This window comes from Schistocerca cancellata, chromosome 6, assembly GCF_023864275.1.
Source record: "Schistocerca cancellata isolate TAMUIC-IGC-003103 chromosome 6, iqSchCanc2.1, whole genome shotgun sequence".
NCBI lineage: Eukaryota > Metazoa > Arthropoda > Insecta > Orthoptera > Acrididae > Schistocerca > Schistocerca cancellata.
The window spans coordinates 367,096,941-367,122,540 of NC_064631.1; the positions used below are offsets into that span (position 1 = coordinate 367,096,941).

The 25,600-nt window shown below is 40.9% G+C and overlaps 1 protein-coding gene across 1 annotated transcript in view; it reads left to right on the forward strand.

The window, feature by feature from the left end:
• LOC126190805 (ciliogenesis and planar polarity effector 2-like) overlaps positions 1-25,600 on the forward strand; it is a 32,473-nt gene that overhangs the window by 2,563 nt on the left and 4,310 nt on the right. The window contains exon 2 of the mRNA XM_049931364.1: positions 15,888-16,153. Coding sequence (XP_049787321.1) covers positions 15,888-16,153 — 266 coding nt within the window. The remainder of the gene's footprint in view (positions 1-15,887; positions 16,154-25,600) is intronic.

Consider the following 25,600-nt stretch of genomic DNA (forward strand, 5'->3'; position numbering starts at 1 on the left):
CCAGAAAGCCCCAAATGGGGATCATGGCAGATGACATGGAAAAAAAAGGAATAATTGGAAACAAATTTTATTTGCGATAATATTTTACAGTTCTGTTTATTTGTAATTATTTGGACATAAATAAAAGTAACATTTCATATGAACTCATTTTTTACATTTGTGTAAATAAAAAACTTATTGAGGCCACTGATCCATACACCCCTGCGGGCCTGGGGGCTAGAATAGGCCTGAGGTATTCCTGCCTGTCGTAAGAGGCAACCAAAAGGAGTCTCACACGTTTTGGCCTTGATGTGATGGTCCCATGCAGGGTTTGACCTCCGTTTTTCAAAATTTTCCTGATGAGCGAGCCAGTTGGAGAAGGGCACCTTACATGGTGCATCATGTCCATCGTGCATTGAGATCTTTAGCCCACTTTCTCGTCGAGGCATTGCAGTCCCGCTCATCTTCCATCTCTTGGGCGAGGACACCTTCCTGGGTGTGTTTTCCTCCACCCACTATGCAGTGTCATTTTCTGTGCCGACAATGACCATGGAATTCTTTGAACCTCATATCCAGCTCAGTAGCCAGTCCTTTGTGGTGGGGCCGCCATGTACCCTGTTGGTTGTAGCCCCCTGACTACACAGGGATCACTCTGCGGATGCCTGCACTATTAATTCCCCACGTATGCCAAGGAGTAGGTGCCTGTCAGCCTGGGGCATCGGAACTCCTGGCAAGGGCCATCATGCTAGGTGGCCTTTGTTGTGGCTGGGTGGCACCTGTGGGGAGGTCCCCTGGTCAAAGTGGGTGGCATCAGGGCGGATGACACGTCATGAAGCGTAGTACAACATCTCTTGCTGGTGGTCTGCTGCCAGCAGACTTCTAGTCTAACTTCAATGCTAAGAAATATGACCCCAAATTGTTTCCCTCCCTGGTCAAACCATGGGAGGAAAGCCAGGCTAAGGATGGCAGTGAAGCTTATTCGCCCCAGTACCTCATAGGTACAAGAGTTGGGGAATCTTTCATGTCCATGAGGCCTCAGTTTTTTGTGGAGCATTTGGAGAACAAGTTTGGGGAAGTGGAGGGCTTGTCCAAAATGTGCTCTGGGTCAGTTTTGATAAAAACAGCATCCTCTGCCCAGTCATGGGCATTGCTCGCTTGTGACATGTGGGGGGATGTTTCTGTTACCATCACACCCCATAAGAGTTTAAATATGGTCCAGGGTATTATATTGCACAGGGACCTCCTTTTACAGTTTGATGACGATCTGCGCGCCAATTTAGAGCAGCGAGGTGTTCATTTCGTCCGGCCATCCATCGGGGTCCAAGGGATAATGAGGTTGCCACTGGTGCCTTCATCTTGGCCTTCGAGGATGACACATTGCCCGAGAAGGTCAAAGTGATAGTCTACGGCTGTGACATCAAGCCATATATACCTCCCCCAATGCAGTGCTTTAACTGCTGGAAGTTCAGCCATATGTCTTCCTGCTGTACTTCCAGCGTCACATGTCGAGATTGTGGACGTCCATCACATCCCAGTACTCCATGTGCCCTGCCTCCCATCTGCGTCAACTGCGGAGAGCATCATTCACCTTGCTCGCCAGAGTGTGGGGTTTTACAGAAAGAGAGGAAAGTCATGGCATATAAGACCCTGGACTGACTGACCTACACTGAGGCTAAGGGGAAATTTGAGTGCCTACATTCTGTGGCTATGAGCTCCTCTTACGCCGCTGCTATAATGGCTGTCGCCCCATCAGTTCCTTGCATTCCTGTCACCTCTCAGAACCAGGAGATGACACATGCCTCCTTGATGGTGGAGGGGAGGGGGGGGGGGGCACTTCCCTCCCTGTTGCTCCCGCACCACCTACTTTGGGAGCCCTCTCCCAACCATCGGGGATATCAGTTCCCCTACTTCTGAGTTGGAGAAGCATAAGTCTTCTTCGGCTCCTCTTGCTAGGAAGGGGTCCCTTGGGTCACTCACTTCCCAGGTTTCTGCTAGAGGGAAAGATGACTCCCACCAGTGACTGAAGAGCCCAAAAGCAGCTGGTCATAGGGCTTCATGCTCACCCTCAGTCCCGGAGACTGAATCAGTGAAGGCCTCCCAGCCAGGGAAACCCAAGGAGCAGCAAGAGAAGTCCAAAAAGAATGTCCCCAAGACCAAGAGAATTGTGGTGGCACCCACACCACCACTACCTACAAGCTCTGTGTCTGCGGATGAGGTGGAGATGCTGGCGTGCGATGAAGACCTAGAGCTCACTGGACCCTCAGGCACAATGGATATAGACTGCTCAGGCAAAAAGTTGGTGGCAGCAGGTGACCCAGAGGCGTAAACTGCCTTATTGAATGTTCCATGCCTTCCCAGTCTAATGATGACGTCATCCTCCAGTCTAATTGTGGCGGTTTTTTCCACCGCCTCGCTGACCTACGGCGACTGTTAAGCTTTATACATGATTTTTCCATTGCCCTCCAGGAAACCTGGTTCCCAGCAGTGCGGGCCCCTGCCCTCACTGGCTATAAGGGATATTACAGGAACCGTAGCAACTATAATCGAGTGTCAGATGGAGTTTACATTTATGTCCTTAACTCAGTCTGTAGTGAACCTGTGCCCCTTCAAACCCCTCTTGAAGCTGTGGCTGTCAGAGTAAGGACAACACAGGAAATAACTGTCTGCAATGTATATCTTCCTCCAGATGGTGCAGTATCCCTGAATGTGTTAACTGCACTGATTGATCAACTCCCTAAACCTTTCCTACTTTTGGGAGATTTTAATGCCCATAACCCCTTGTGGGGTGGCACCGAGCTTACTGGCCAAGGCAGAGATGTCGAAACTTTACTGTCTCACTTCGACCTCTGCCTCTTATGTACTGGGGCCGCCACACATTTCAGTGTGACTCATGGTAGTTACTCAGCCTTTGATTTATCAATTTGCAGCCCAGGACTTCTCCCATCTGTCCACTGAAGAGCACATGAAGACCTGTGTTGTAGTGACCCCTTTTTTCCTGTCACTGCCCCAGGATCAGGCCCACAGACACCTGCCCAGGTGGGCTTTAAACAAGATGGACTAGGAAACTTTGACCTCAGCTGTCACCTTTGAATCTCTCCCAAATGGTAACATCGATGTGATGGTTGAGCAGGTGACTACAACAATCATTACTGTGGCAGCAAACATGACCCTCGCTCTTTAGGGTGCCCCCGGTGAAAGGCAGTCCCTTGGTGGTCGCCGGAATTTGCTGAAGCGATTAAGGAGCATCTGTGAGCTCTAAAGCAGCATAAGCGGCACCCTACTCTGGGGCACCTCATAGCCTTTAAACATCTCCATGCCCGCGTTCGCCAACTTATCAAACAATGGAAGCAGGAGTGTTGGGAGAGATATGTCTTGACCATTGGGTGCCATACATCGCCTTCCCAAGTCTGGGCTAAGATCAAACGTGTTTTCGGGTACCAGACCCCAATAGGTGCTCCCAGTGTTAATGTAAATGGGATGTTGTCTACCGACGCAATTGCAATTGCTGAGCACTATGCTCGAGCCTCTGTGTCTGAGAATTACCCCCCCGGCCTTTCACACTCTCAAACGGTGGCTGGAAGGGGAAGTCCTCTCGTTCACTACATGCCACAGTGAATCCTATAACACCTTATTTACAGAGTGGGAGCTCCTCAGTGCCCTTGCACAAATACCCCGACACAGCTCCTGGGCCAAATCAGATCCACAGTCAGATGATTAAACATATGTCATCTGACTACAAGCGACATCTCCGTGTGATCTTCAATCGGATCCGGTGTGATGGCGTCTTTCCATCACAATGGCGGGAGAGCACCATCATTGTGGTCCTCAAACCATAAAAACCCGCTTAATGTGGATAGCTATTGGCCCATCAGCTTGACCAACGTTCTTTGTAAGCTGCTGGAACATCTGGTCTGTCGGCGGTTGGGTTGGGTCCTGAAGTCACGTGGCCTACTAGCTCCACGACAGGGCGGCTTCCACCAAGGTCGCTCTACCACTGATAATCTTGTGTCTCTCAAATCTGCCATCTGAACAGCCTTTTCCAGATGCCAACAACTGGTTGCCGTCTTTTATTTACGAAAAGTGTATGACACAGCCTGACATCATATCCTTCCCACATCATACAAGTGGGGTCTCCGAGGTCCGCTCCTGTCCTTTATCCAAAATTTCCTCTCGCTTCGTACTTTCCATGTCCAAGTTGGTGCCTCCCATAGTTCACCCCATATACAGGAGAATGGGGTCCCATAGGGCCCTGTATTGAGTGTATCTCTATTTTTAGTGGCTATTAATGGTCTAGCAGCAACTGTAGGACTGTCCGTCTCACCTTCTCTGTATGCAGACGACTTCTGCATTTTGTACTGCTCCACCAGTACTGGTGTTGTTGAGTGGTGCCTACTACAGGGAGCCATCCACAAGGCGCAATCATGGGCTCTAGCCCACAGCTTCCAGTTTTCGGCCGCAAAGTTGTGTGTTGTGCACTTCTGTCGGCATCATGCCGTTCATCCAGAACCAGAACTTTGTGCCAATCCACTCACTGTAGTGGAGACATATTGATTCTTAGGACTGGTTTTCGATGCCCGATTAACTTGGCTTCCTCACCTTTGTCATCTTAAGCGGAAGTGCTGGCAGCAGCTCAATGCCCTTTGCTGCCTGAGCAACACCAACTGGGGTGCAGATCACTCTACACTGCTGCAGCTCTACAGAGCCCTTGTTCAGTCCTGCCTCGACTATGGGAGTCTGGTTCATGGTTCAGCAGCACCCTCAGTGCTGCGTTTACTCGACCCAGTGCACCATTGTGGCCTTTGCCTAGTGACAGGAGCTTTTAGGATGAGCCCGGTGACTATTGTCCTTTTGGAGGCCGGGGTCTCTCCAATGCAGGTTAGGTGTGCACAGGTGCTGGCCAATTACGTTGCACACGTTTGTAGTTCTCTTGAGCATCCGAATCACCGTCTCCTTATATCACCCACTGCAGTTCATCTCCCGCATTGGCGACCCAGGTCTGGGCTTCCAATTGCAGTTCGTGTCCGATCCCTTCTTTTCGAACTGGAGTCCTTGCCTTTACCATCTATACTTGAGGTTCATACTCGTACACCTCCATTGTGTACATCTAGACCAGTTTCGTCTGGACCTTTCACATGGCCCTAAGGACTCAGTTAACCCCGCGGCTCTCCGCTGCCACTTCCTCTCGATTCTTGACATGTACTAAGGCCGCGAAGTGGTTTACACTGATAGCTCAATGGCTGATGCTAACGTCGGCTTCGCGTATGTCCATGGGGGACATATTGAACAGCTTTCCTTGCCCACTGGTTGCAGTATTTTCACTGTCGGGCTGGTGGCAATATCTCGCGCTCTTGAGCACATCCATTCATGCCTTGGGGAGTCATTTCTTTTGTGTACTTACTCCTTGAGTACCCTACAAGCTATCGACCAGTGCTACACTTGTAATCCTTTGGTAGTGACCATCCAGGAGTTCATCTATGCCCTGGAATGGTCCAGTCATTCAGTGGTGTTTGTCTGGACCTCAGGTCACGTTGGAATACCAGGCAATGAAGTTTTGGAATCCCAGGCAATGAAATTGCTGACAGGTTGGCCAGACTGACTACGCGGAAACCGCTTATGGAGATCGGCTTCTCTGCAGCTGACCTGCGTTCAGTACTACACCGCAAGGTTTTGTGGCTTTGGGAGACAAAATGGCATAACGTCAGCATGCACAACAAACTGCGTGCCATTAAGGAGATGAAGAATGTGTGGCAGTCCTCCATGTGGGCCTCTTGCAGGGACTCTGTGGTTCTCCGCCAGCTCCGCATTGGCCATGCTTGGGTGACACACGGCTACCTCCTGCGTCATGATGACCCACCTCAGTGTCGGTGCGGCGCCCGGCTGACAGTGGCCCATATCGTGGTGAGCTCTCATCCTTTGGCTGTCCTGCAATGGACTCTTCAGTTACCGGACTTGTTGCCATTAATTGTAGCTGACAATGCCCCATTGGCTAATTTAGTTTTACGTTTAAATGTGATGGAGGGTTTTATTGTTCTATATAAGTTTTAGCACATGTCCTTTGCCCCTTTGTGTTCTCCACTCTAATGCTTTTAGGGTGGATGTTTTGATGTGTTGCAGAGTGGCTGGCTTTTCCTTTTTATTCTCATGTTCAGCCAGCCACGGTCATCTGTTCTCTTGTTTTTATCCCATTTACCTGTTTCTTGCTTCTCTCTGTGGTTTTCTTTTCATGTTTTGTCCATAGTAGTATTGGTTGTCCTTTTGTTGTTCTTCTGGTTCTTCCTTTCTCCTGTTAATGTGCTGTACGTCTCCCTCCCCCCCCCCCCCCCTTGTGTAATTATTTCACTGGCAACAAGGGACCCAGCCCCCAACCAACCACTGTTCCACACACTCCATATGTAAGCCTCCATTACATTTTCTACATTATTTTCTTACGTTCCTCTTGCATATCACACATTTCCTTTGTTTTCCTTCGCAGGTTCTTTCTAGATAATGTCCCAATGGATTTTTTTCTCACTGTTTCTGGAACACTTTTCTAGGTCTTTTTTCTGCAGTGATGGCCTACCAAGACTTCTAGGATAAGGAATAGACTGTGTGTGTGTGTGTGTGTGTGTGTGTGTGTGTGTGTGTGTGTGTGTGTGTGTGTGTGTGTGTGTGTGTGTGTGTGTGTGTGTGTGTGTGTGTAGGTAGCCTCTAAACTCTAAAAAGGATATATTGCTGTTAGCATGACAGTATAATACATAAGCATTCACTACTGCAGAATCAATTATGTTTGTGAATATGGGAAAATACCATTTCCTTCCACATATTTTTATTCTGTATATATTTATATACCAGTCAAGTTTATCCATTCCACACATAAATTTATTGTAGAGATGTATGCAGAGAGGCTGGGGTATTTTGATATCTTTTTTCTCCAATCTGGACCATCTATTTACTTTCTTCTGTGGATATATTCCTTGATGGTTTGACAAGACTCAGACACATTTATTATCTTTCCAGACAGCACAGAATATTTTGCTTTTGACATCAAATCTGTAATCCATAGCTCCACAAGGTTCCTCTCTGAATTTATTATCTGACTTGAGAGGGCATTTATTTATCCGGTTTGATTGAACTGTTCCTGTTGCTGCTACATTTTGGTCTGTTAAGGTTTTCATTAGATCAAAACTAGTGAAAAATTATCTAAAAAGAAAATGTGGTTAGAGGGATTGTTCACCATAGATATTTTGCTTATTATAACTGATGCACCCAAACCTTGCACCTCATTGGCATCGTTCCTTTTCCCAGTGTACAAATCTGTATGAAAGTAGTATCCTGTTTCTGCACCTGTTTGAACCCAAACCATGTGGGTTTACCATGAATAAATTTTTTGAAGTGATGATGCCTGTAATATCTGACCATCTGCTGATCAATGGTTATATATATATATATATAAACCACCAAATTTCATATAATTTTGATCCATTTTGTCAATGAGGGGGCGTATCTTGAAATCTGCAATTGCCAAATTATTATCTGTCAGTTTAGAATTGTCACTGAAGTGCAAATTTTTCTTTATTTCTAAATGCCTGTTTCTGGAGAAACGTTTTCTGAAACTTCTAATGTTGAATCTTCATCATCGCACCAATACATTTGCTACTGAGGCAAAGAATGGTAACCTGTAAGGCATAAAAAGCCTACAAATTTTCAAAGACAGTCTACTGAAAACGTAAAAGTTTGATTGCTGATTTTCCTTTGAGAGAAGTTACGTGTTCCATAGCTCCATTTGTATTGTTGTTATGCCCAAATGTCTTTTTGTAATCAGGCTGAACTTTTTACCAATTGGAAACTATTTTCACCATTTCAAAGTTGCACTTCTTTGACCGTGTGGGCCATGAAGTACTAGGGTCTTATTTGGCCAGAGGTTCTGTATAGGTATCGGCAACTGCAATTACACTTGAATGAATTTCCAGCCTACGAGGAACATCGTTAGGATAAGTGTCTTCCAAAATGTCGTCATCAAATTCTTCAGCATTGGAAACACGATCCACATTGTCAGGGGGAAGTCCTGCTACAATATCATATCACACCATCATAATTATCTTCGGTGAGAAAGTTAGGATCATTTATCATATCTTCTACTTCAGCTAGTGTGAGAACTTTCTGTTTCCCATATGTAAAAAAAATAAGATACAGTGATTGTGATTGTATGAAAGTACTTCGTATTAGCCACGATCCCCAAATGGGTATCGCTTTAAAACATGTAATAAAACAATATTTACTAATAACAAATGAACAAAGAAACATTTGTGAGCTACTGTAACCTACAAATTTACAGTATGATCACATCATTTGATGGAACAATAAAAATAATACAGAAATAACACAATTGAAAATCTGTTATATTCATATTACATGACTTACCATCTGATTTATGGTTTATTCAACTTTACAAGAGAAACCAAATGCAATATTTTGATTCTGCTCTGTCACTCACTTCAGTTAGACTGTTGTCAAATATTATAAGCTAATCAGCATTAAAACAAAGACACTGCTGCCAACTGATGGGACAAAAACTATCTGGTAGCCAAATGGGGATCATGGCGGTTAATGGGTTAATAAATAATAGCACTACAATATGTAATAACACTATAAGGATATTTCTTGGAATGTGTAACACATTGTGTCCAGCTCAAATTTCCGGTTTGTCCTGCATGACTAGACTAAAGAGTAATGTCGTTCTTGAGTCAACACAATCTAATATTTTAAAATCAGAATATAACTGCAACAGAGAACAAGGAGTGTGTTACTGGAGTGTTTTGTGACGTACAAAAACCATTTGATTGTGTTAATATCACAGTTTTACTTGATAAGTAGTGGAACCTGGGTATTAGAAGAGTTGGCTGTGAGTTAATAAAAAACATATATGAGCAACAGAAAATAAGTTGTTTTGCTTAAAACAAACAGTGGATCTTTCAAATCCAAAATTACTGATACCAAATATAGTGCGCCTCAAGGTCCCATCTTGGGACCGCTTCTTTTCGTGATTTACGTTAATGATACACAGTGCTGTTTTGCTAACTCTAAAAGAATATTGTATGCAGACTGTATATCAATTGTATGCAAACATAAAGCTTATGACAGTCTGGAGGTGCTGCACAACAGTGTAACCAATGAAATAGCCAAGTATTTCGATGAAAGCCATTTACATGTAAGTGCTTCGGAAACTCAAATACTGAATTTTAACATAGAGACAAATAGAATTTTATATGAATTCGAAATTATCCATGAGAAATGACATTGTGAAAAATGAAAAATGGACAAAATCCTTAGCAATCACATTCAGGACAATCTCAATTGGGACATGCATATAGATTCTTTAACCTGTAAACCGTCTGGAAACATTTTTGCCATAAATGTGGTTAGCAAATATTGGGCAGAAGCTAGACATTGCCCTACCAAAAAGTCTCTCAGCCTTCCCTGCTAACAAATTAAAAGACCAGCTAAAAAGAATTTAAATGAAAATGATTTTTATTTCGTAGATGATTTCTTCATGAAAAGTGCTTTGTATATGTGTCAAACAAATAGTTTTACATAATGCAGAAGTGATGTAATGACAATACACATATTTGTAACTCTGTTATTTCCATATTAACAAATGTAAAATTTATTATTACACACAGATCTTTAGTCTGTAATTTGTAAACTTGTGTACACAGAAGAATAATTTGTACAGTGTCCTGAAACTATTATTTCTATGGATTGTACTTGATTGTACTATGTTGAATAAACATTGTTTGTTAGAACTGAAAGCAATTGTCAGACCACCCTCATATCTATTCACTACTATTCTATTGTCACTATATTGTGATTTCTTAGCTCAATAAAATGCATTACTAATGTATCCTATAATGTGTAGTGAGGAAAATGATTTACTTAGTATTTTTCCAGCAGACCATTACACCACTTCAGTTCACCAACCATCAAATCTTATTTGTCCAATTACATAATACACCTTTTGTACACCCCATGCATGTTTTGTACAAGAATGATTAGAGGGCCAATAAATAAAAAGAAGAAAAACTAACCTTTTGTGCCTTCAGTGCAGTAGAATGGAAGAGCTTGAGATAGTGCTGCAGCTAAACTTCATTCAGCAATATGAGTAAATTTGTCATCCTCCGCAAAGATAAGCACAAATGGCCACAGGTTTGTTTGACCTCTGGATGACTGTCACAGAGATGCTGAGAAACCCAAACTGAGAGATACCTGAAGACAACTACTGTCCCACGATACCCACTTACACAGTTTAAAGGACCTGTTTTAAGTAAGGAATGAGAAGATTGACTAATTAAATTGCTTACAGAGACATTTAGACAATCATTCTTCCCATGCTTCACATGTGAATAGACTAGGAAGAAGCCCTAAAAAATGGTACGGTTGACCATACCATCTACCATGAACTTCATGGTGCTTAGCAGAATGTAGGTGTAGATCTACTAGTCGGTTTTCTTGACAGTACAAAAACATTCACGTCAGCAACACACTGTTCCTTTATACTCTACATAAAACCATCGACAATGTTTGAACTGCACTACTGACCCAATGTATTTCTCACAAAAATTGAGGCCTCACAAATGGTGGAATAAAAGGATGGCACACTGTCAGCTTTTGTGATAATAATGCCTGGTGGTTTGCAGAGTATGGATGTAGATTGGTCTTGGTCATTGGGGTATTGCTATATAACATTTTATTGAAAAGTTATTATAATCTTGTGAAGGTTTAATTAATGATAGTTTTATACTGGTAACTCTCGGGCATGATGATAGGTGCTATTGTGGAAACTGTACCTTTCTTCTCCTATGATGCAGCTTTTAGCAGTCTTCAGATGCTGGTATGACTAGAAAGAATTTCTGTGACTAATCAGTTTTTGATAGTAACTTGCTACAAGTGCAATGTGGAAGAAATTGGCATGTAGACACATGGTAAAGAAAAATAAGGACCCAGCTGTGCAAGGCAGGAAATTCACCTACCTACAGGTACAGATACAGATAAGTGAATTGGGGCAAGTTGTTTGTGTCTGATTTGGTTGTCTTGGCTTTGGCTACCCATTGGTACATTCGTACCAAATTCCTTCTGTAGGTAGCAGTGTGTTAGCATACGAGTGCTGGTTCACATATTTTATGGAGCTGATAGCCTTATCTGTCTTGTTAAATTTGTTACCTGTATGTTTTCCAAGTGGTTTTATTAATGGTGAAGTCACAGTAGGCCAAGACAGCTGAGAAAATCTCTGATTTCTTTGTACACTCTGCCACGTCCTGTATCTAGATGGAGGACCACAATAATTGTTTTCTCACTGACCTAATCTTGTTGTTCACTTCACCTATCTTTAATTGTGAAACACATCTGACCAATCGAAGATTTCTAATACCAACAAAGAATCTTGTATATTCCTTGTTTCCTTATGCCAAGATCATATTTTATTGGAGCCAGCAATTATTATACTCATTCCAAGAAACAACAGACATTTGATTCATTGCTTCTTGAGGAGGCTGACAATTTTGGAAAAAGACTGCCACAGTAACTACAAGAACACCATTGTTAGCTTTATCAGCTCATTTGGCAGTTCACTTTGTTTAATCTGTGTTAGTTGAAATCCAAAACAGACTTGCTTCAAAGCATTCTGAACAAATACAAAGTTGAGGTGGCTAAATTCTTCTGACAAGCTCTCAGATTCTCAAATAGTTCACACACTATGAACAAGTGTCCATAATACTGCGACTCATTCAGATTAGTAGTCATAGCTTGTAGCCCTTAATTATGGGGGTATATTTATTGGTGTGTAATGCATTCCATGATCCAGCAACAGAAGCAGGTTGTTAAACAAAAGAGCTGTCTGCCTGACAGAATAGCTAAGTTCACTCATATGCCAGAAGGCAGACAAGCTTTTAGGATGATTTCCATCTGATTTGTACTGTGCCCTTGGGTTAACACAAAAACTGCAGAATATTGTAATGTAAAATAATGTTGGCTGGACTAATGTGCATGCTACTGTTTTCAGAATTCCAATTACCCATGATGTGAATGGAAACCTTAGAGGAAATCCCAGTTCCCCAATCATACTATAATCATTGGTGGAGACTTTAATCAACAAACAATTAATTGGGAAAATTACAGTTTTGTTAGTGTTTGGTGTAAGACATCCTGTGAAACTTTACTAAATGCCTTCTCTGAAAACTATGTAGAACAGATAGGTACACCACTCATGATGGAAATATATTATATCTAATGACAACAAATAGACGTGATCACTTTGAGGACCTCCACATCGAAACTGGTATCATTGACCATTATGCGGTTGTGGCAGCAATGATTACCAAAATACAAAGGACAATTAAAACAAACAGGAAGATATATATATTCAGTAAACTAGATAATAAATCAGTAGTGTCACATCTCGGTGAGGAACTTGAAACTTTCAGCACAAGGCAGGAGCATGTAGAGGAACTCAGGCTCAAGTTTAAAAGAATAGTTAACCACGCATTGGATAATATGTACCTAGTAAAATGCTTCACAATGGGAGGGAATCTCCATCATTTACAGTCACTGTAAAGCAACTTCTAAAGAAATATATATTCATTATTTAAAACATGAATGACACAGTTGCAGGCTTTCCCAAAACATCTAATATAACGAATGAAATTAAGAAAGAGAGGTTACTGCATAGCACGTGTAAAACAAAGCATAGGGCCACAGGTAGAGATATGCTGAATGAAATGCGTTTGGCTGTCAAGAGAGCAATGCATGATGCCTTCAGTGACTACTGTAGCAGAGTTTTGTCAAGTGATCTTTCACAGAATCCAAAGAAAATCTGGTTCTATGTAAAGACCATTAGTAGGAAAGTTAGTGTCCCGTCCCTCGTGAATGAGACAGGAACTGAAACTGAGGTAGCAAAATGAAAGCTGAGATGCTTAACTCCATTTTCAAATGTTACTTTACAAATGAAACCCTAGGAGAATTATCCCAATGTACTCCCCATACCACTGAAAAGATGACTGAAGTAAGTATTAGTGTCAGTGGTGTTAAGAACCAGCTGAAATCATTAAAATTGACCAAAGTTCTAGAGCCCGATGGAATCTGTCAGATTCTGCACTGAATTTGTGGCTGAGTTAGCTCCTCTTCTAACTACGAGGGCAGTTCAATAAGTAATGCAACACATTTTTTTTCTCGGCCAATTTTGGTTGAAAAAACTGGAAATTTCTTGTGGAATATTTTCAAACATTCCCGCTTCGTCTCGTTTAGTTTCATTGACTTCCGACAGGTGGCAGCGCTGTACGGAGCTGTTAAAATGGCGTCTGTAACGGATGTGCGTTGCAAACAACGGGCAGTGATCGAGTTTCTTTTGGCAGAAAACCAGGGCATCTCAGATATTCATAGGCGCTTGCAGAATGTCTACGGTGATCTGGCAGTGGACAAAAGCACGGTGAGTCGTTGGGCAAAGCATGTGTCATCATCGCCACAAGGTCAAACAAGACTGTCTGATCTCCCGCGTGCGCACAGCTGTGACTCCTGCAATGGCGGAGCGTGCGAACACACTCGTTCGAGATGATCGATGGATCACCATCAAACAACTCAGTGCTCAACTTGACATCTCTGTTGGTAGTGCTGTCACAATTGTTCACCAGTTGGGATATTCAAAGGTTTGTTCCCGCTGGGTCCCTCGTTGTCTAACCGAACACCATAAAGAGCAAAGGAGAACCATCTGTGCGGAATTGCTTGCTCGTCATGTGGCTGAGGGTGACAATTTCTTGTCAAAGATTGTTACAGGCGATGAAACATGGGTTCATCACTTCGAACCTGAAACAAAACGGCAATCAATGGAGTGGCGCCACACCCACTCCCCTACCAAGAAAAAGTTTAAAGCCATACCTCGGCCGGTAAAGTCATGGTTACAGTCTTCTGGGACACTGAAGGGGTTATTCTGTTCGATGTCCTTCCCCATGGTCAAACGATCAACTCTGAAGTGTATTGTGCTACTCTTTAGAAATTGAAGAAACGACTTCAGCGTGTTTGTAGGCACAAAAATCTGAACGAACTTCTCCTTCTTCATGACAACGCAAGACCTCACACAAGTCTTCACACCCGAGAGGAGCTCACAAAACTTCAGTGGACTGTTCTTCTTCATGCACCCTACAGCCCCGATCTCGCACCGTCGGATTTCCATATGCTTGGCCCAATGAAGGACGCAATCCGTGGGAGGCACTACGCGGATGATGAAGTTATTGATGCAGTACGACGTTGGCTCCGACATCGACCAGTGGAATGGTACCGTGCAGGCATACAGGCCCTCATTTCAAGGTGGCGTAAGGCCGTAGCATTGAATGGAGATTACGTTGAAAAATAGTGTTGTGTAGCTAAAAGATTGGGGAATAACCTGGTGTATTTCAATGCTGAATAAAACAACCCCTGTTTCAGAAAAAAAATGTGTTGCATTACTTATTGAACTGCCCTCGTATTATCTATCAAACAAAAAACTGTGCCCAGTTTTTGGAAAAAGGCACAGGTTACGCCTGTTTACAAGAAGTGGTCCACAAAACTACCATCCAGTATCCTTGACACCAGTTTGTTGTAGAATCTTAGAGCATATTCTGAGCTCAAACATAACAAAGTATCTTGAACAGAATGACCTCCTCAGTGCCAACCAGTATTTATTTCGAAAACATCGATCATGTTAACTTTTCTCAATGACATACTAAAAGCTTTGGATCAAGGCAGTGAGGTAGTTGCTGTATTTCTTGATGTCTGAGAAGCATTTGACACAGTGCCACTCCTACGCTTATTGTCAAATGTTCGGTCACATGAGGAGTCAAGTGAAATTTGTGACTGGATTGAGGACTTTTCGTTGGGGTGGACACATCACGTTATCTTGGATGGAGAGTCATCGTCAGAGGTAGAAGTAACTGCTGGTGTGCCCCAGAGAAGTGTGTTGGAACCCTTACTGTTCATGTTGTATATTAATGACCTTACTGACAATATTAATAGTAAAATCAGGCTTTTTGCAGGTGATGCAGTTATCTATCTGAAAGAAGGTGCTAAACAGTCAGTCAGATCTTGATAAGATTTCACATTGAAGAAGAGATTGGCAGCTTGCCTTAAATGTTCAGAAATGTACAGTTTTTCACTTCATAAAATGAAAAAACGTTGTATGCTATGACTATAATATCAGTCAATCACTGTTGGAATCATCCAACTTGTACAAATACTTGTGTGTAATTTTGTAGGGATATGAAATGGAATGATCACACAGGTCCAGTTATGGGTAAAGCAGGTGGTAGACTTCGGTTTAAATCAATCTACAAAGGAGACTGCTTACAAATAAATTGTGTGACCAGTTCTAGAATATTGCCCAAGTCTGTGGGACTAGTACCAGATAGAACTAATTGGGGTATTGAATGTATACGGAGAAGGGCACCACGAATGGTCATCCGTGGCAGAGAGTCACAGAGATACCGAAGGAACTGAACTGGAAAACTGTTGAAGGTAGATATAAACTATCCTGAGAAAGTTTGTTAACAAAGTTTAAAGAATTGGCTTTGTATGATTTCCCTAAGAATATAGTGAAACCCTCTATGTATCACTCACATAGGGATCTTGAAGATAAGATTAGAATAATTACTGCCTGCACAGAGGCATTCAAATAATCATTCTTCCCATTCTCCATTCATGAATGGAACAGGGATACCCTAATAACTGGTACAATGGGACATACCATCTGCCATGCACCTCATGGTAGTTTGCAGAGTATAGATGTCAATGTAGATATACCCATAACTGCTTTTTAATAATTAGATAATTCTCATACGGAAATAAATGTTTGGCTACTTTCCCCTTTAACTCATATATGTTTCTGGCTTACAATATTTTCTCATTTTCAGGAATTCTTGAACGTCCAAGCATAGCATCAAATGTTGAGGAGGTGTCATACAAACTATTTGTTACTGGCAAAAGTGGAATTGGGAAAACTGCAACAGTCGCTCGTTTGGCAGGAAGCAGATGTCGCATACCTCATACCGAAACTCATGGCATACAGAAATCAAATATATTCTGGCCTGTTAAAATATGGGACAAAATCATATTGTTTAAACTACAAATTTGGGATGCAGGTGAAAATTCTATTAAGAAGTATGCACATATTTTTCCGGTATGTTGTTTATTTACTTTTTTATTATTGGAACTAAGATTTCAATGAACTGAATATTTAAGATTCATGTGTCAGTTGAAACTGCAGGAGAGTTTATGCCTGCTGAGCAGCAGACTTTCTCTCTCTCTCTCACCCCCCCCCCCCTTCCACCCTCGGGTTAGATACCTTTATTCCTTCCATTATATGAAAGCAGAACATCACATTTTATTGTGGCCACAGTCTTGCCCACATAGCTAAGAATGAGAAAAATTATGGATTTGGAGAACAAATTGTTGCGACATCCACCTAAATCACCAAATTTTGCTCCCATTCACTCCCACCTCCCCCTACAACAAAAGAAATTTGTGAGTCAAAAAGTTCTGAGTCCAGTGAAGAATTTATGGAAGTTGTATACGGTCATTCTGTGGACTTCCAGAATTTCATTTCATGCATGGAAGATCGTGCTTGTATGGAGATAATGGAAAAAACTACATACTGGACTGAATTTGACATAGGACTGATTGTGATGGATCAGTCAGTAGAAATGAATATTAAATGTTCAGATGCTACCATTGCTGTATAGCATGGACAAGTAATGTTAAGATCCCATGGTAATGGATATCTGTACCTCATCCAAGAATATGAATATAGAAGCTGTAAAGCAGACTAAGGAACAGCCTGTCGAAAAACTGACAGTAAAATACTATCCTGGATAAAGCACAAGTGTTTTAGAGCATACAGTTCATCGGGTGTTGCTGCAAATAGTGTTCCACAACCATATACATGGTCTAGTTGGCTGTACACTTATGTTAGTTTCATCTGTTTTGGACATACGAATCTCATAACTGAACACACACAAATCTCATAACTGAACACTGGAGGACTGGAAATTATTTACCTTCTCAGATGAATCACAGTTCCTCTAACACTGCTTTGCTGATTGTTTCAGAATATGCCCTCTTCCAGGACTACACATGTTTAATGTACATGCCACAGACTAGACTGTCGAGTACAGACAACATAATATGGAAGCATTCACCCCTACTTTCCTGGGACTTGTAATGGGTTGAGAATGCTCTGTGAAAGCTGTTGGTATTTGACGTGTGGGCGAGGCAGAACGGGTTGCTGGACTGAGACCAAGAGCAGCATTGTTATTGCCTCATACGTGATGTCTCCACATGAAATGTGACGTTCCCAGGAGAGTCATTGGTTTACACAGAAAGACCAATATATGAGGGGCGTTCAATAAGCAATGCAATGCATTTGTTCCCCTAAAGGAGGTTTGTTTTATTTCCGATTCAAATACACCGTATTACTCCCCACTCTTTTGGTTGCAAAACCCAAGTTTTCATCATAATTTCTGTTCATTGTGATGACCTTGTGCCACATTTCTGGGAGGACCTGTATGCCCTAATCGTTGTCAGAGCCAACATCATGCTGCATCAATAACCTCCTCAACATCCACTTACTGCTTCATTGGGCCAAACAGATGGAAGTCAGAAGGTGTGAGAGCTGGGCTGTTGGGTGGATGAGGAAGAACAGTGCAGTGAAGTTTTGTGAGGTGCTCACAGGTGTGCAGATTTGTGTGAAGCCTTGCATTGTGTAGGAGAAGTAGTTCTTTTTCATTTTTGTGGCAATGAAAACAGTGAATTTTCTTCAATTTCCTGAGGGTAGCACAATACTTCAGAGTTGATCGTTGAACCATGAGGGAAGATGTCAAACAGAATAACCCCTTCAGAATCCCAGAAGAATGTCCCTATGACTTCCAGCTGAGGGTGCAGCTTTCAACTTTTTCTTTGGAGGAGAGGTGGTGTGGTGTCACTCCATGGATTGCTGTTTAATTTCTGGTGTGAACTGATGAATCCATGTTTCATTGCCTATGTTGATGTTCGAAAAAAATTGTCACTATCAGCCTCATAATGTACAAACAATTCCGCACAGATGGTCCTTCGTTTCTCTTTATAGTCTTCTGTTCAGCATTGAGGACCCCACTGGGTGCACATATTTTGAGTACTCCAACTGGTGGATGAGTGTGTCAGCTTTACCCACAGAGACATCTAGTTGAGCAGCAAGGTGTTTTATTGTGAACCATCGATCAGCTCGAATGAGTGTACTTGCATGTTCTAACATTGTAGGTGTCACAGCCGGCCAGTGCAACGGAGATCGGGGTTTGTGCAATGTTGTTGCTATGATGCAATGTTGTTGCTATGATGACAGATGCCTCGCCCAATGATTCATCATGCTTTTGTTCACTGCCAGGTCTCTGTAGACATTCTGGAAATGCCTGTGAATATCTCTGCTTGTGAAGCCCCTCCATTACAGATGCCAGTTTGAAGGGTATGTATAGCATCGCCACATATCGGAACTTCATGAAACTATAAGGGTTGAAGTGGGAATATTCAATGCTGTCCCACAGCAAATTCTTTATTCCTTCAACCAAAATTGGATGAGAAAAAAAGTGTTGCATTACTTATTGCACACCCTCACAGTATATAGAAATAGCAACACATCTCCTAGTCCCCCAATGTACCAGATGTAATTTATACCAAATACATTTGACAACTCAGTAAGTTCCCAAAGTGAAGCGTCCCGAGATGGAAATTGACCCATATACAAATTCATATCTTGAGGCACATTTTATCCATTTTGTAGGCTATGTAAGGTATAAATATTCCCTGAATGCTGCTAGTTGGCGACCACATACAGGAGCTCAGGTGGGAATGGGTAGTAGTGGATAGGTACAAATTTGTCTAATACAAATTCCCAAACTTAGGGCTGGCAGCAGTTCTAATCACTGTTAGGCACAATGGTGGAAAATTGTTCATTCCAGAGAGAACAGCTTTTATGTTAGCTATGTGGCTCAAGTAGATGGCAGAAAACTTTCTTGTGAATTCTTTGTTAAAAAGTGTTTGAATAGACAAAAAAGTTGTTAATCACTTCTGGGGCTGGGGTACTGCAGTAGTATGAGACTTGGACACATATAGCTCCTCAAAGGCAGACTGAATCATACACTAATTTTGTATAGAGCATTCAAATGTAGAATATTTATCGTTATTGAGCATACTGTTGACACATAAATAGCTCAGGCTATCAGGGAAGCTTCAGTGTCAGAAATAGAAACACACAAAAAGATCACCTTAACACAAGTCAATGGGAACAAGATTGGCTACAGTTGAAAATTGACAGGTTGCACATCCGAGCAATGCTGTTACCCCTTCCAGTGAAAAAGCAGAGGTGTGAAAATTTTGCTGCCCTTATGGATATGATAAGATTTAATTACACATTCAGTCCTTCTATAGCAGGAGCATCCACCATGTGTGGAAGTTTATATGCGCAGAGTTTTGTACATCAGATGTATATTTTTTGGAACAGAAAGGTGAAACTGTTTTGTCAGTTATTCTCTTATCATGCCTAATATTGTGATAAAGGCAGTACAAGTTTAAAATTTTGCCTTGTGTCTAAATTCTCATATCTTTTCAAGGTGGCTGACTCATTCTTTTTGGCCTTGTGTCTAAATTCTCATATCTTTTCAAGGTGGCTGACTCATTCTTTTTGGTTAGTGGCCAGTTGTTCAGGAGTTTCATTTTTTTATCTTAATAATATATTTCACTACTATTTCAATGTTGCCAGTTTTAAGTATTGTATGCTAATCAGTGAGTATAATAAAGTAACCATAGGAGAGAGGGAATCACATATACCTTCATGGAGTATATGTATTGGCATGTGTAAGAGTCCCTATGTCTGTGAAGAAGATTCTACAAGATGTTTGGTAATCAACTTTATGCAATATCCGTAATATTTTCTTTCACAGAATTAAATGATTTTTTTTATTTTAGTTATCTTACCATAGAAGATTACTTCATGGAGCAGTACTGAGTGAAAGTATGCTACCAATCCACCTACAAGTAACACAATAATAGTTTTCTAAATGCAAAGTGGGCAGAACTAAGCTTTTTGGCTAACTGGTGAATTTGCTAATGCTACCTCAGTTTGTTATCCATCTGGATGCATAGGGAGCCTCATCATGTGTGTACCAGTTGATCTCTAGTTCCTGTATCTGTATGTCTGTATGTGAGTCATATTTGTTTTTAAGATTAAAGACAGAGCTGTTTGCTTTGTTCTGGTTGTTAGCTGTTTCGCTATTATCCTGTCTGTCTGATATTAATGCATTTGGGTCCTTTATCGGCATACTAGTTATAACTGGCAAACATCACAGGTATATCATTTATGTAGGCCATTTACTTAATCATGTATTTTTAACAGTGTTATTCCTGTGTAACCTTTTTTTTTTTAATATTCTGCTTTTCTTCTAGTGTTAGCGTATGATTCCATACATGCAAAACCAGACCCATTTAACACCATATTATTCCATAGGTTCCGTGTTATAATTGTATGGTTTCCACATTTGGAAGCCTTGGTGAGATCACAGAAAATGGCAAAATTGTCATTTTTTGTTTAGTTCTATTAGAACCAAGTTTGTGAAATCATATTATGCTTTCTCAATAGAGAAGGCTTTATTGGATTCTCAAAAAGGTGATTCAATATTCTGTTCTATGCTACCACCTCAAAAAATGTTGACACCAGGAGAAGTGGAGAGATGGATGTATAATTAGATGTTTTAATCACTATTAAACTCCATAATTGCAAAACATAACATACCAAGCAATCAGTTACATACCTGGCCATTTTGATTAAGTTTTCTGCTGTTTCCCTAAATCACTTTATGTAAATTCATGGGTGTTTTCCCCAAACAGGCCATGGCCGATTTCTTTCCTGGTTATCACCAATTTGAAGGCGTCACTGTAGTCATAATTATCTAAAATTTTATAAGATTTTAGACTTTTAACTTTTCTTTTTACTTAGGTGTCTGACCCCAACAGGAACAAGAAACTGGTGGTATGTAATGAGCCAAGGAATACACTACTAAAGAGAGAATTTTTTTGACACACTGCTTCTGTATGTTGTTCTAATTTCAAACTGCAGAAGAAGCCTGATACAAAGCAGTTGTCTGAGGATGTGCTTTACTCCCATGTTACAGCGTTAACTGCTGTGTATATAGAGTGTCCCGTGTTATGACAAACTACAAATGGATAGTTAGGAAGAACACATAACGTAATATTAGATATATTGTACTATACTGTATTTAAATTTGAAGAACATTGGAAGTAGAACATTTCAGAAGCTTACCAAATAGGGCACAGTAATTACACTTCACTTAAAAGTCATCCAGTTACATGAGCTTCAATATGGCAAATAAAGTACACTGTCAAGTACAGCGTGATACTTTACAACACCGCCTGCAACTAGAGCACATCCTTGTTTTACAGCTTTAAAGCAGTCAGTTAGCTTTATTTGATGAGTCATTTCACACAGTGTCTTTAGTATGTATTGTTTAATGCTCATCAGATGCAAGAACTCAGTTTCGTTTGGTTCACTTTCTTGATGCATCCACATAATCATTTTATTTATATTGTCCAGTATTTCACTGTACTGGAAACATCATTTATACTTTATTCTTCAGTTTCACTACTCTTCATTTCGAACAGCATCAATAATGCCCTTGTCATCTATGATTTCCAAAATCAGTTCTTCATTATTGATGGCTACCCAGTGGTACAAGTCCTCAAGATCAATATTGCACTGTAGAACATCACATGCAGACTGGTGGTCACTGCTGTTGAAATTGTGTCATTACAGCATTCATCAGCTGTATTTTCTTCATGGGAACATCTGTTTCAGCTATTCCTAATTATGGCCGGACCACGCTTTGCCATGCGAGGCCCACTGCATACGCAACACTCTATAAAGATTTATAGATTTCGAGAAGAGTTTCATTTCCTCAGCTGAATTTATTATTGAAGTGAGCAGTTCGCTGTGAGAATGACCCTTAAATGCTCATATGATGCCCTGGTCCAGCAGCTGAATTAATGCCCCCCTATTTTTTGGCAAAAACAAAGTTTTTATTCTTCCATCTTCTGATTGCAGCACATCAGTAGGTGGATGAGCTGGACAGTGATCAAGGATTAGTAGAGCTTCTTATCTCTGTTTAAGTGACTATAGGTGCTTTCTCACTGATGGAAAAACTCTTCTTGGTATCACTTGGTGAAAATGTCATGTCATCCAATCATTCTTTGAATGCCTGTAAGTTAATTGTAATGATGAAATGTTTACATGCTTCAAATACCTCAGTATTTTACTTTTATCTGTACAACAAGGCTTCAGCTTATGACAGCCTGATTTATTTGAGACAAAGCGGAGATTTATTTTGTCTGTATTCATTTTAAAACCCATCTTATTTCCTGATTTTTTTCAATAGTTCTGGTTGGATGCAGTCAATAATAAAGTGTTGTTTCTTCACAATTTTACACTTAATGATCATTTAAATTTTTATCTACCACTACTTTTTGCAGATTTCAGGAAACTATGAAGCATTGTTACAAGACCTTGCTTCTTCTTCAAGGGCAAATTGGCGAATTCCTTGGCAACATTTCCATCTTGAAAACCATCGACAAGAAGCTATAAAATCTGCCACATAAATCAGTGAAATTTGTCAGCTTGAGCTGCTTTAATAATTGGCCCAGAAAGTGGCACCCTCTCACTTCTCTTTATTAAAAACCACCTATAGAGGCATTCGACAAGTTCTCTGTCTTTCCCTAGGTTAGTCCTTTTTCTGCCCAGTCCCACATCACTTTCAACTACATTTAGCGAATTTCTAAGTTTATTCTCATCTTTCACCCCACCCCTTGAATGTTCCTTCAGATACACCACACTTGCGTGATAGACTTGCTTTAGTTTCACCATACTTACAGAGTCAATAATTTTTATTTTATTGCTCACAAAATATACTTTCTATTTTGTGATATTGTAACAAGAACACAGAAATCTAGGCAATGAATGAATAATTTATCCTCTTGATGTTTATGCTCATTTTGATTATTTCCAAGCACTGTTCCATAGTCACTTTAATGTTAACCGTGAGATGTTTATTCAAAGTTTTTGTCCACCGACAATCCTGATATGTTGATAAACAAACCAAAGGTTGAACTTAATTAGTTCCATCTATTTTGGTTATTGTTTGGAGAGCTTGGAGTTGCAGCATAAATTATACTGCAGAGAGGTTACACGCTGTAATACTTCTTTTTCAGATTTATAAAATATACTGAGAGTGCAAAAATAATTTATGAATGATATTTTATTTTGCAGGACATACTTGACATTGTGTGTATTAAAATCCACTGTGTATTGGGTTTCAGCTGTATCAGTAATGATACACTGATCTAATAAGAAAGTGTTATGTGTACTCTGTTTTTAATAGTTCACCACAAATGAATTCCATATTCAACGTATAGAAAAGTTGCAGCTTTATCCAGTTACAATATTCAGCTGTTGTTTACCTACCCTTGTGCACTTTACATTTATTGTAATAAGGCAATGGATATTGTTCGAGAGAAATGGGGTCCAAATCCCTCTGTGGCCACTCTGCTTTATGTTTTCCAAAGCCTGATTAAAATTGTTTGGGTGAATATGAAGATGAGTACTTTGAAGAGGACCATGCCACTTCCTTTTCTAGCCTTGGCCAATTTGAGCTTGCTTGTCATCTCTAATCCCCTAGTTGCCAACATTAAAGCCCTATCTTCCTTTCTTACTGCTTACTGTAAAATTAAAGGCTTTTTATACATGTAATTACCCAGTTCTTAAAATGAATACACATTGGGAAAGTGAATCACTCATTTAACATGTAATGTGGCAGTAGATGGTGGTCAGAACCATCTTCTCACCTGCAGTCCAATAGAAACAATAACATTAATGTTTCCAATTTCCAGAGGGATACATAGGCACTCCAGGGCAGTTGTAATCATCATTCCTTCTTCTCTCATAAAATGCCTTCCACATAAGTATTGTGATGATGAAACTTCCTGGCAGATTAAATCTGTGTGCTGGACCGAGACTCAAACTCTGGACCTTAGCCTTTCGCGGGCAGGTGCTCTACCAGCTGAGCTACCCAAGCACGACTACGCCCCGTCCTCACAGCTTTACTTCTGCCAGTACCTCATCTCCTACTTTCCAAACTTTACAGAAGCGAACCTGCAGAACTAGCACTCCTGAAAGAAAGGATATTGCAGAGACATAGCTTAGCCACAGCCTGGGGGATGTTTCCAGAATGAGATTTTCACTCTGCAGGTTAGTGTGTTCTGATATGAAACTTCCAGGCACATTAAAACTGTGTGCCGGACCAAGACTCGAACTCCGCAATATCCTTTCTTTCAGGAGTGTTAGTTCTGCAGGTTCGCAGGAGAGCTTCTGTAAAGTTCGGAAAGTAGGAGACGTGGTACTGGCAGAAGTAAAGCTGTGAGAACGGAGCGTGAGTCGTGTTGGGTAGCTCAGCTGGTAGAGCACTTGCCCACGAAAGGCAAAGGTCCCGAGTTCGAGTCTCGGTCCGGCACACAGTTTTAATCTGCCAGGTAGTTTCATATTAGTGCACACTCCGCTGCAGAGAGAAAATCTCATTCTATTGTGATGATGATGATAAGGCTCAATTCTGGGGCCACTGTTGTTTTTGATGTTTATAAATGACTTACCATTGTGTGCAAGCCTGCCTTGCAAATTTACTCTTTTTGCTTATGATACCACCATCTTCATGAGTGGAAAATCAGATGTTAATTTCGAGGAGTCAGTTAACAACATACTCTCTGAAGTGATTAACTGGTTCAGTGTTAATGGTCTCTCTCTAAACTCAAGTAAGACAAATTTTATCCAGTTCCATACAAAAACAAAAAAAGTGAGAGAAATAAATGTAACATGTGGAAATCAACCAATAGAAAGAATGGATGTGTCTAAATTTCTTGGAGTACATATTGATAGCAAAATGAACTGGTCCTTCCATATACAACAGATCCTAAAAAAATTGAGCTCGGCTATGTATGCAATCAGAATGATGTCTTCCATGAAGTCCGCATACTATGGGTATTTTCACTCCGTTATGTGTTACGGAATTATCTTCTGGGGAAATTTAGCTTTGGCAAAAAAAATTTTGTGGCCCAGAAAAGGGCTATTCGAATTATGTGCAGAGTACCCCCTAGGACATCATGCCGTAACCTTTTCAAAAAGCTGCAAATAATGACCACTGTATCGCAGTACATATATTCGCTGATGTGTTTTGTAATAAGAACCCTGCACAGTTTCCATCAAATAAGAACTATCACAAATATAATACAAGAGGGAAAGAAAATCCCCATTGTGAACTTAAGAACCTGACAGTTGTTCAGAGAGGTGTCAAATGGTCAGGAACAAAAATTTTTAACCATCTTCCTGACCAGATAAAATGTTTAAGAGAAAATGAATCTCTTTTTAAAACAAAACTAAAGGAATATTTGTTAAATATGTCTGTTTATACATTAGAAGAGTTTTATGATGCAAAACGGGAAATAGCATTTAGATAGAATTATCCATCTTGTTAACAAAGAAATG